This window comes from Solenopsis invicta, chromosome 3 (genome assembly GCF_016802725.1).
Source record: "Solenopsis invicta isolate M01_SB chromosome 3, UNIL_Sinv_3.0, whole genome shotgun sequence".
Taxonomy (NCBI): domain Eukaryota; kingdom Metazoa; phylum Arthropoda; class Insecta; order Hymenoptera; family Formicidae; genus Solenopsis; species Solenopsis invicta.
This window is the reverse complement of record NC_052666.1, coordinates 28,652,346-28,663,903: the sequence shown is the minus strand read 5'-3', so window position 1 is coordinate 28,663,903 and position 11,558 is coordinate 28,652,346. Positions and strand designations below refer to the sequence as shown.

General features: G+C 33.5%; 3 protein-coding genes across 5 annotated transcripts; 1 reads left to right on the top strand and 2 right to left on the bottom strand.

Moving 5' to 3' along the window:
* Window positions 1-145: 145 nt before the first annotated feature.
* LOC105204544 (alpha-ketoglutarate-dependent dioxygenase alkB homolog 7, mitochondrial) lies at window positions 146-2,549 on the bottom strand. Of its 3 annotated transcripts, none has more exons than XM_011173646.3 (5): window positions 2,138-2,549; window positions 1,426-1,802; window positions 1,168-1,341; window positions 513-640; window positions 146-394 (listed from the first exon to the last, which is right to left on the bottom strand). In XM_011173646.3, exons 2-5 carry the CDS (start codon window positions 1,681-1,683, stop codon window positions 262-264), a joined length of 693 nt encoding a protein of 230 aa, XP_011171948.1. In that variant the 5' UTR covers window positions 1,684-1,802; window positions 2,138-2,549; the 3' UTR covers window positions 146-261. The 3 variants fall into 3 exon arrangements, with proteins under 3 accessions (XP_011171948.1, XP_011171957.1, XP_039302517.1); XM_011173655.3 differs by having other exon boundaries at window positions 170-394; window positions 2,302-2,549; XM_039446583.1 differs by having other exon boundaries at window positions 170-394; window positions 2,370-2,549.
* A 208-nt stretch (window positions 2,550-2,757) lies between these two features.
* LOC105204555 (eukaryotic translation initiation factor 3 subunit J) lies at window positions 2,758-7,117 on the bottom strand. The gene is made up of 6 exons (XM_011173668.3): window positions 6,943-7,117; window positions 6,726-6,808; window positions 5,747-5,863; window positions 5,532-5,670; window positions 4,167-4,331; window positions 2,758-4,070 (listed from the first exon to the last, which is right to left on the bottom strand). Exons 1-6 carry the CDS (start codon window positions 6,956-6,958, stop codon window positions 3,877-3,879), a joined length of 714 nt encoding a protein of 237 aa, XP_011171970.1. The 5' UTR covers window positions 6,959-7,117; the 3' UTR covers window positions 2,758-3,876.
* A 452-nt stretch (window positions 7,118-7,569) lies between these two features.
* On the top strand, window positions 7,570-10,792 carry LOC105204558 (microspherule protein 1). The gene is made up of 6 exons (XM_011173682.3): window positions 7,570-7,909; window positions 8,471-8,840; window positions 8,967-9,167; window positions 9,303-9,722; window positions 9,821-10,036; window positions 10,152-10,792. Exons 1-6 carry the CDS (start codon window positions 7,791-7,793, stop codon window positions 10,239-10,241), a joined length of 1,416 nt encoding a protein of 471 aa, XP_011171984.1. The 5' UTR covers window positions 7,570-7,790; the 3' UTR covers window positions 10,242-10,792.
* The last annotated feature ends 766 nt before the right edge of the window (window positions 10,793-11,558 follow it).

The window sequence follows — 11,558 nt, the reverse complement described above, 5'->3', positions numbered from 1 at the left end:
ACCAACGCTATCTGTCGGTCTGTACAAAGTCACGTGGTGAACCATCCATCTTTGCGGGAAGTTCGAACGACGAGATCGAACGCGAGTTTCAATATCGCAAGTATAAAGTAGAATACGAATACATTTTCTATGTCGGTATACCTCGTACTAATTTCAAACAATATATTTTATTAACAATTCTCTGTTCCTGCTAATTGCGATTAAATTTTAGATATTTACAGAGGTATTTTTACACTGTAACGTGTGATTTACATAATCAAATTAAGTGACTTCGGGATCGGGTTCGCTTCTGCATATTATAGAAATGCGCCTACCCTTTGGTACATGTCGTCCCTCGTAGTACGATTCCTCAGATTTGAGGATCTCGTGATTATATTTGTACCTTGCGACACCGCTAAAAATGAACAAATATTTATAATACTTTCAATATAATAAGATAACAAGAGAACAAGAATTTATGAAAGTTCGATAATAATGAGAGAGTCACGATGAAAACCGTGAGTAAATCGAACCTCATGATGTATAACGATCTCCTTGGCAGCAGGAAGCACGCAACGCGTTCCTTCTCTTGCCCTTCCATTGCTAATCTCATCACGCTGTTGCTCAGCAAACTTAATCCTGCAATGATGCCCCCGCAGAACTGTAAAAGAAATCGTATCGAGGCGTTACGTAAAATCATGTTAGGAGCAACTTAATCTAATCAACTGGATTGGCAATTCATCCAGTAGAAATTGCTCAAAGCAAAATTTCCAGCTATATTATTCATTGTCTATGGTGTAGTATTCTTTTTCTATGTATATTTAACAAAAAATAAATTATTTAAAACACAGGAGTAAAAGAAAATGATAAAAAGTGCAGAAATATTACTACTTGATAAGTTGAGGCAAGTTAATGAATCAGTTTAATTAAACACTTCAATGCCCATTTCTACCATTGCCAGGTCAACTTTAATCTTAATTTACTTAATTAACTCACTTTATCTAGTTATAAGAATATAACTCTTACTCTTTTTCTGATTATAAGAATTTAAAAAAAGATAAAAAGTAATTATAATTCTCATAAATAGGAAACAATACAGAATTAAAGCCAGATTACAGTTAATCTACGTTGAATATAAATAAAGGATTGCACTGCATTTTTTGCAAGGTAAAAATAACGCTTCGTTACCCTGACACTGTCAATATGCGGTTTTATCCAGCCTTCAGGAGCCAAGTCTAGTATGTGCACAAGCGAGAGCTGAATCATTTCTGGTGGAAACGCTTTCCTACGAATTCTATTGAGAATCCGCGAACTATCCTCGCTCCACTTCCTCCATTCAGTTTCTCTGTAGCCATGTATCGCCTGTGAAGAAGAACCAACATATTGACAATTCAAGACGAAACAATTCAAATACAGAAAAGCAAAGATAGTAGACATTTTACCAACATTATCCCAATGCGAGTATTCATAGCGCAGTCTTTTCATGTAAGGGTCAACCTCTTGTAGCAGGATATCCTCCTCTTTCTCACTGACAAAGTCCGGTAGGATCTTCATAGTATTGTACAGCTCCACTTTCCAATCCTTCATCGCGTCGTCACTCGATTCTCCCGTAGCCGTAGAGTTAGAATTGATGCTATGTTTGGAGATAGAGTGATAAAGCACGCTGTTTACATTGCGAAGTAGTAAACGCGCAGTTAGTGCCATTTCCTAAATCGAGAATCCTTTTACGAAGATTCGAAAGGCCACATAAACTTGAGAAATTATTTAGACGTTTGTTTCTGAAAGTTCCTTAATATATCATCCCTCGCATAGTTAGCCAGCACCTGTATTACAAAGTCATTTATTTCTTAAGCAGATAGCTGTTAGTAAAAAAAAATCTGATTTTTTCAGATTAGATTGCATTACAGTAAAAGTATAAAATTCAATAATTGTATACAATTTGATATTTTTCTATTTAACTAAATTAAAAAGAAACAAAAGTAGAATGACTGTGGATGACTGTCCTCCACTGAAAAGTCACTTTCACTGAATTAATTTCACTATGAAATTAATTATATATGTATATATTAAGTATTAATTTAAAAAAAAAACTGATATCAATAAAATGTGATTTTTTTATTGCAACATAGAAAACCAGAATTAATGTACATATTTTTACGTTGCAAGATATTCGGCATTCTTTGAAACCTTATAAGGTTACGTTTGCACTTTCATTAAATTAGAATAACAAATGTATCAGTAGAATCAGTTATCTTGTCTTTTAACACTTTTATTGATAAAATTAGTACACGTATAAACTCATGAGTAATTATACGTAATTACTGATTTCGTGCTTTTATTGTAACAATTCTCGGGCGTGCAGAAAGAAATCAGCCACGAGTATAGGTTACCTGCGATCAATTTATCCATATGTTATACAGACGAACCCAAAAGTAGAATATAAGTAAGCATTCTTTTATCTTATCGAGATAAGAGATCATACAATTTAAATATTTAGAGTTATAGATCGCAAAATGGATCAAAATTGAATATCAAAAACAGTATAAAAGGAATTGTAATGTTAAATGTAAAGGCAACCTTTAAAATTAAACTTTATCAAGTTAGAACCGTATTAAATTACTTATTTGAAAACACTGTCATTGCTTTTAATATTCAAAATAAGCACTAGCAGTACTTTTAAAAAGGCAATTAATACAGTATAAAATTGGTAAATTTTTGTAAGGAAGAAGACCTGTAGTATTGATACTCGACAAATTGTGACATAAAAAAAACAAAGAGTCAAATAAATGATATTTATTAAATCAATCTCAATTCCTTCGCAGCAGTAAATACCTGTAAAAAAGATTTCAGGAATTGTTCGCGCAACTCTCAGTTTGCAAAATAGTTTTCCTGATATCGGAATATTTAATGCTGCATCGTTACATGACTGTATGAACATTTTCACAATACTCCTTGGATACATACCACTCCCGTTCCCGCGTTAATTTCTCTAGGCTGAACGATGTAGACAATTTTCTATCAACAGCCGAACGAGGTACGATTTACAAATGTGGAGAAACGCAGTTGGAACAAAATACAAAAAAAGACATTTCTTTTTTTCCTCTCTTTCTCTCTGCGATAAATGTACAATCAGTGTAAACTGTGAGCAAGAATTATAGAGGCGAATAATTTATAATCAACCTTTATTTAGGAATATACTCTCTTTAAAACCAACTTCTAATCGATCTTCAATAAAATTACGTGTGTATGCGTTTATGAATACAAGCTGTGTTATATATAAAACTTCCACAATATAATTACACGATTTAGTCTGCAAATGGCGCAGCTATATAAAGTCGAGGAGAGTTTCTTCCTTTTTAACAGAGTGACACGCGTATTACAACTTAAATGATGTAAATGTGTACTTCTATCCTTTGCTGTCCAATGTGTTAATATATGCACAATCAATAAGTTAGAATCGCATATACCACTCAATGCTTTCAGAGGTAAACCTGTTATTGATATTAACATCAGAATTCAAAAACTGATAACGACAGACGCGTGAATAAAATTCCGACAAAACTCAACAGTAAGTTATAGAACCTCCCATTGTTCTGAATAACTACGTGAACGCGACATCATCACGTAGTTATCGGAGTGTCCTTTATTTATTTTTTTTTAAGCATTTCCGCCAATAATTATTATAATGCTAGCTTTCACTTCTATTTGCTATGTGTGTTTCTCATCTTGTTAGGTGTGTGAACGATATCATGGATTACAGATTAAACCGTTGTACATTTTGGTTACAATTCAATATGCAGAAAATTACAAATATAAAGTTTCTGTATAAATTCTGCAAATTAACATTTGTTCTGCGTGTATTTAGGCGACTAGAATGTATGAATATGTGAAAAGTCGCTACATAAAATCATCGAACTCGTCATATACATAATCACCGTATTCACTCAACAAGGTGTTGTCACCCTCAATTTTGAGCTTGGCTTTTCCCTTTCCCTTATTCTTCTTCGCCTTGTCACCTTTCTCCATCTTCTGTTTCTCAATAAGTAAATTGTCAACTATAGTTTTCACCTTTTTCAAATAATGTGATGATACTGAAACAAAAAGAAACCATTTTCAAATATAAAAACCTTATCTTATGGACAAAAGGTTACACTGTTTGTTAAGATATCATTAACAGATATACTAACAATTAAGAGCAATGGATTTTATAAGTTCTTCTGCAAACGGTGGAAACTCCGCGTGTTTGTTAAATTGATTAATTTTTTCCAAAAGTGCTGTACCGAATCGCTCAAATTCCTCCTTTGTGTCGGGTGTCATAGTATCGAGCGATTCGCTCGGTGATTCTGGAACACCTGCAACATGAAATTGTCATCTTGTAATAACATACATACATACATACATAAACACATAAACATTAGGATTGTTTCATCAAATGTTATAAATCTTTTGCTATCGAGTCAGCATAACATGCATTAAATCTATTAATTATTTTTGTGAAACTTTCATGATAAATTGCGCATTTAATAATGATAAAGCTTATAAAACTGCAGAGATATGCTTGCTATTTTAGAACTGTAATACTACATTTTAAGATATAAAATTAATATAACAAATATAAAATTTTCTATATTTGACATGTGTCTGTCATATGTTACAATATATGCATCAAAAGAATCGATCAGGAACGGAATCATACAGGAGACAGATAACAGATGAGAGATAAGGTTACAAAAACTGATGCAAACACAACAAATATTGCATAGAATAGCAACTTTTATTAAAATACAACAACATCAGTAATAAATTTAAATGTAGAGTTTGTAATAAGTTTAAATGCTTGTGTGTATATATATATTCATATATTTTCTCTTTCTATCTGTCTGCCCGTTTTGATGCAGTTCCTATTATAAACCAATGTATAAGTCTAGCATAGCTGTAATGATTACAATTATGTGAAGTTATTATGCCACAATCTTTAATTAATGTTAATAAAAAATATTAAGAAAAACATATGTACATGTTCCATGCGTATGTGTTCATATGTTGTATTTTTTTTTAAAGATATTTTATCTTGCATAATACTGTATGATTTGATTTAATTTAATGTATATAACAATTTGTGTAGCATCACCATCCAAATAGATCAATATTAATATTTCTTTTTAATTTGTCAAACATCATACTTATATAAAAATAATAGTTATTATGTTACAAAGCAAAAATGCTTGTATATCATCCCAAGCATATTTAGAAAGAGCGCAATCTTTCAGCTGAGTAATATTACAATGGCAATGTGCGCCTATAATGTATAAAGTAATAAAAAGATATATCAAAAAGTTCTCTTCTTTATGAAATAAAGTGTCTAATGCCTAATGCAACTCCGATAAAAATAATGAGATATCTATTTCAGATGTCTCAAATAAAAATTACTACATTAAAGGTAAAAAGCTATCAATTTATAGTATAAAAGTCAGATCGTTCGTTAAAAAAAAATCATTTTTTATCTTTTTTATGTGATTTGCGATCGCTAAAATCTACTAGAGTCGACAAACCGAAAGTTTCCATCGCCAGTCGTAGGTCCGCCTCCTCTTGCAACCTCTGACGCCTTAATAATTCAGTTCGCCTTTCTTCGGGTGTAAGAGCCTCCTCCTTTTCTTTCGCTTTCTGTTCAGCCTCTTCCCTCGCTTTCTTCTGAATTTTTACAAATACATGAGTAAAATTTATACAAGCTGCAAGTAGCGTTGCAGCTTAAGAAGTCAAGACAAACCTCACGTTCCTCAATTCTTTCAGCTAAGGCTTTTTTAGGTTTCGGCTTTGCTTTTGGGCCAGCCTCTGCTGGTTTCTCTACATCTTTCTTCTCTTCTTCCACGTCTTCCCAGCTATCCTGTTAGATTATTTAATATATACTTAATATAAATAAAACAGAATATATATGTATACAAAATAGTATTGTGCTAAATGGGCATTTTCCAGTAAGAGACATAGTTGATCTAGTGTAACACAGTTGGCAAATAACAAAGATAATGCTAAACAAGAATAAAAAAATAATTCACTGTTATACTATGTGTCCTTCTGTATTTTTTATTGAAAAACATCCATTATAGTGTAACAGAATTTTGATGTAATATATGTTCAAATCGATATATAAATATTTTAATAAAATTTTAGTATAAGTTTAATAAAGATCTGATAAAAATATGCAATAATGATTGAAGTAAATCAAATTAATATATAATTAGTAATAAAACGTAAGAATAAGATATTGATCATAAATTGTTTAACATATAATTAAATAATATAAAAATGCATACCAACAAAGGTTAACAAAGAAATTAATATATACTCAAGTAAATTTTACATTGTAAATTCATTCGTACATACAATTGATTCTACAATAAATATATAAACCAAGAAGTACATACTTTTACTAGATATATTAAGCAAGTAAACAAATTTAAAAAAAAAACAAGAATGACTTTCTGGTTTTTATTCCTTTGTTTACTTATGTGCATATGTATCATAATACACACTTTTCATTCTTTCTTCTCATGACTATGTACTACGCGACATAGCACACGCGCGAATCCAAGAGGATGCAAGCAAGGTCGCGAGAAATTTACAAAAGAAAAATCGGCGATCAGGATGCGACAGTGTGGCGAACACATGTGTTCGTTATAGGTTAGGTGTGCGAAACCGCACGCGTGGGACGGTCCGCGCGTCGCTTATGCGACAAGAAATCACGTTACCTTGACTTCCTCCTCCTCGTCCTCGCCCTCCCACTTGTTCGATCTCATCGCGAGGTCGAATTTCGCCTCGACGTTGTCCACATCTGTAAGAGGCGCAGCAAAGGGGTGGAGGTTAAAAAGTCAGTCTACCTCGCAATAAATCGCCCCCGTTCATCTCGGGGACATCGCAGAAGCTGCGATTCAGGAGCCCCACGCGGACGCTTACGCCTATACGTACCCCATTCCTCGTCCATGGCTGCGACGGTGATTATTCGCCGTGCGTCGTGCCTGCGGGTGAACGGAGAGCCTGCCTCACGAACGTGGTGACAACGAGCACAACCGGAATCGAGCGAGCCATACTGTACGAAGGAAGCAGCGTGCCAGCGTGATCCGATCGCTCGCGCGAGTGTGGCCTGCTGCGCATGCGCGCCGACCGATCGAGAAATCCACGCGATCTCTCCGCCTTTTTCGAACGTTTCCTCGGCAAGCGACAGGTGTGACGGCGAATTTGCGTTTTTTTAATACGAGGTTAGACTCTCTTGTTTCGCCATTCTTTTCTCTCGTCAAAATGCCTCTCCTCTAAAAAAAAAAAAACAAAATCTTGTCGCTCTAAAATCTACGTATGAATCTATATGTTAAACCATTGGTTGAGCAGTGAGATATAATTTTCGTCTATCCTTTTCTGTAAAAATTACAGACGACATCTTTGCAACATCTCTCATTATTTATTTCGATCAATTAATTAAATAATTAATTTGTACACGCGTGATAGAACGAATTTAAAAATTCTACAAGCGTCGAGAACTGCGATTAATTGGATCGATTAACGTCGCCGCCTTCCTTGATATCGACCGCTCGAGAATCGATTCGCGCCGTCGTTGAGTTGCACTTTACGTCCACCTTTCTACGATTCGCTTCGCGTCAAACTACCCGTGTTGATATTTTTATTTTGATCTCGAATAGCTGCATGAATTTGTTACAACGCAATTAGAATAATCGCGATTCATTCGCGAGGAAGAGCGAGGTGCGTTAGAAGCAAACGTGTGTTATGGTTTGACTCTCTTCTGGCGTCCGTTCCGCCAGACGATGGATATCCCGACTCCGAGTAGCCTCAACCACAGTGGACTCACGCACAGTACAGACGGGTTCCTGAACATTCCCATCGGATCGTCAGCTCTGGACGCTCTGTCGACGAAACGGAGAAGGTAAGGCGTCAAGTGATCTGTTAGCCTTAACACTACGTTTCGTATACATCGATGTAGATTAGCTTTAATGTCGGTTTAATTTGAGGTTACCTGACAATCCTTGGATTGAATTTTGTATTCTCGAGCAAAGTTTGTCCTATGAATGTCTCAAAATTTGTATTTTATGTTTCTTAAAGTGTTTGTGTCATGTTTTAATTATTGGCTGTCATTTTAACTTGTCATAACTTTTTCAATAAACATAATGTGGACTCAGCTCGTAGATCATGACTGAAAATGAAAGTAATTTAAAAAATTGCAAATATTATATCAAATAATAATAGTTTTATGTACAGACTATCTTTTATTGCGAGTATATTTCATAAAAAAGTTGAAATTTGTTCCTGAACTTACAGTTTAAAAATCTGATAATCTTGATTTAACTTATTTTTTATTTTTTTTTAGTTCTAAGAATTAAAATGAGATTGAAAATAAGTTAAACCAAGATTAAAGTTAATCTATATTGATAAAAATGGGACTCAGTCAAATAAAATATTTCTATCATTGACATTCTTTCTTTCAAAGCTCCTCACGCACGATAAAACGTAAGAAATTTGACGATGAAGTGGTGGAGACAACATTTAATCTACAACCGCCTACCACGAGTGCTAAGTCAACATCAAAATCACGAATGATCTCTGTAACTGCCAGCCCTATGGATGTCCTGCCGACGCAAACGCTACCTACTCCGATACCTATTCCAACCACCTTGGTGCAATCAGACAGATGCAATCGCAGACCGAGTAGACCGAGCGGTTCGAATCTTGGACGAAAGAATAAGAAGAGTAAGAATCACTCCCATTCGATTAATGCTACCAAAGACCTTGGACGATGGAAACCTGCTGATGATTTAGCGTTGATTACTGGTGTACAACAGACAAATGACTTAAGAATGGTATTAATTAGTTTCTACCTTTCTTGCTCTTAATTTTTTCTTCGATATTAATCTTTTATATAATATTATATAATACTAATAAAAGATAGTACAATACATTTCTAATATTCTTACTGTTTGTTTAAGGTCCATCGAGGTACAAAATTTTCCTGTCGCTTTACGCTACAGGAAATACAGCAAAGATGGTACGCATTGTTGTATGACAGTGCTGTTTCACGCGTAGCTGTGCAAGCCATGCGTAATTTGCATCCTGAACTAATAGCCAGTGTTCAAGCAAGAACATTGTATAGCAAGGCCGAGGAGGATCTGTTAGGGACTATTAAATCGGTGGGTACTAATAGATTCCATACAACAAATGCTTTTATTTAAAAAAATAATGTTTTGTATACATTGAGTTAGTCTCAATATTTTCTAAATGATTGTATTATCATGAGTATATGATCTTTTACTTTATCTCATCAGACTTCTCAACCAACATTGGAAGTATTTCAAGAATTACTTGAAGCAAATGCACATACGTTTTATCCAGCTAGGACCGCGAAAGCATTACACAGTCATTGGCAGCTGATGAAACAGTATCACCTACTTCCAGATCAAACAGTGCAAAGTTTACCACGTGGTGAACATGTATTAAGTTTTTCGGACGCTGAAGATATGATCAACGATACCGAATTAATGGAACCGAAAGATGAATTAATAGACGCTGAATTGGCAACAGCGGATAGAAAGAATAAGAGAGAAATTAAAGTATTGGAAAACGAGCTTGGCAGATGGCAGGTACTTGTTGATCAAGTAGCAGGCGGCAATCCTCCGGAATTTGATAATCAAACCTTAGCGATTCTAAGGGGAAGGCTCGTCCGATATCTCATGAGATCTAGAGAAGTAAGAAGCAAACACAGAATGAACATTTTTTAATTATTCATGTATGATAAGTTCTTTTAAGAGATTTACATCTCCAATTTTTCTGTATTTTTGTTCAGATAAGTGTAGGACGTTCTACAAAAGATCATACTGTCGATGTGGATCTTAGTTTGGAAGGTCCAGCATGGAAAGTTTCGCGTCGACAAGGTACTATCCGTTTAAGGAATAATGGAGACTTCTTTCTGTCATCCGAAGGAAAGCGACCGATTTTTGTGGACAGCAGACCAATTTTGGCTGGCAATAAAATGAAATTAAATAACAATAGTGTAATTGAGGTAATTGCATAAAGCACAAAAAAGTTAATATGCACACAGTTTGCGTTTAAACAGTTTATCAAAACTTTATCCTGTTAATTAAAATTTTTAATCGCAATTTATATTTTTTTCACAGATTGCAGGATTGAGATTCATATTTTTAATCAATCAAGAACTCATCTCTGTGATACGGCAAGAAGCTGTCAAATTGAATTTAAACCCTTGAAGTATATTGAAAACAATGTGGGACAATAATCAAGTGTCGTGGTTTATAATAACTACATGCTTAAATGCTTTTCTTATACATATAATCTACTTTTTACCTTTGAGAATAGAAAATATAGTTTGTGGTGTATAGATGTTTACCGGCATAATAATATCTTTTTTAATTAACTTGTCTGTTAATTTGATTAATCTTTAAACCATACTTTTTTATGAGAAAGTTTGATAATTTTCCTTTTAAAGCTTATTAATCAACTTCAACAATAGATTATGTTTACTTCACATTGTATTTTAAAAATATAGTAATTTAGACACACACACACACACACACACATTCTCTTTGAATAGGCAATAAATTCTATTTTTGTGCAAATAATGATCTGAAATATACTCATGTTCTCTCAGTGCTAGTGACTTAGGCTGCAAGTATTTTTGTCTAATTAAAAAAAAAACGAGCAATAAAATGCGTTACTGTACATAAACTTTTAATATAGAAACTGTAAATTATTACATACATAACTGTGTATTCCTGTAATAAATAATTATGAAAAATTAGGTGTTTCCGTATGTTAGTAGCAAAAAAATACTCAAACATTTTGTACATACATCTGTAAGCAAAAAACTTTTATATAACTTGCAGCATACCTTGTGTCTGACGAGGCACAGTAAAAAGAATTTAAAAATTTTTAAATCGAATACTTAAAAATCGAGGTGGTCTCTGTGTTCATACACGAGACACATCTGAGTCATTAGTATGTATATTAAAATAAAGTTTTCAGCTGAAACTCCGTACCATCGCACCTCATAACAAAAGGTTTTCACACCTGCAAGAGCAGTTATTTCATAACGAGTCAATGACACTCGAGGCTATAAATAAGGCTTGAGGCGATTAGCACAGCATCTTTATGAACCTCCTTCATACACACGTCGTATGCATGTACATACATACATACGTACGCAGCAAGCAGAGCCGTGCAAAGAATTTTCAGGGAGAAAAGATTTTATTAAACTTACATATTATTTATGAAGTATAAATAAAATTTGGATAAAAAATTAAATTGGATAGGAGCAATAAAAAATAATATTTCAATCGAAGGAGTCTAAAGCAAATTCCAGATTTTTTAAATTAAAAAAATATTTTTGATTTATAAAAATGAAAAGGACAAAGAGCAATTTCATGTCAATATTGGAAACATCTTTTTTTTTAATTTTTAAATATGTTTAATGAATTTAACAATAAGTTTTTTAAAATAAAATTGTCCTTTGCATTTTTATAAATCAAAGAAACTTTCTAATAAAAAAAAAAGGTAGTAATTTGCTT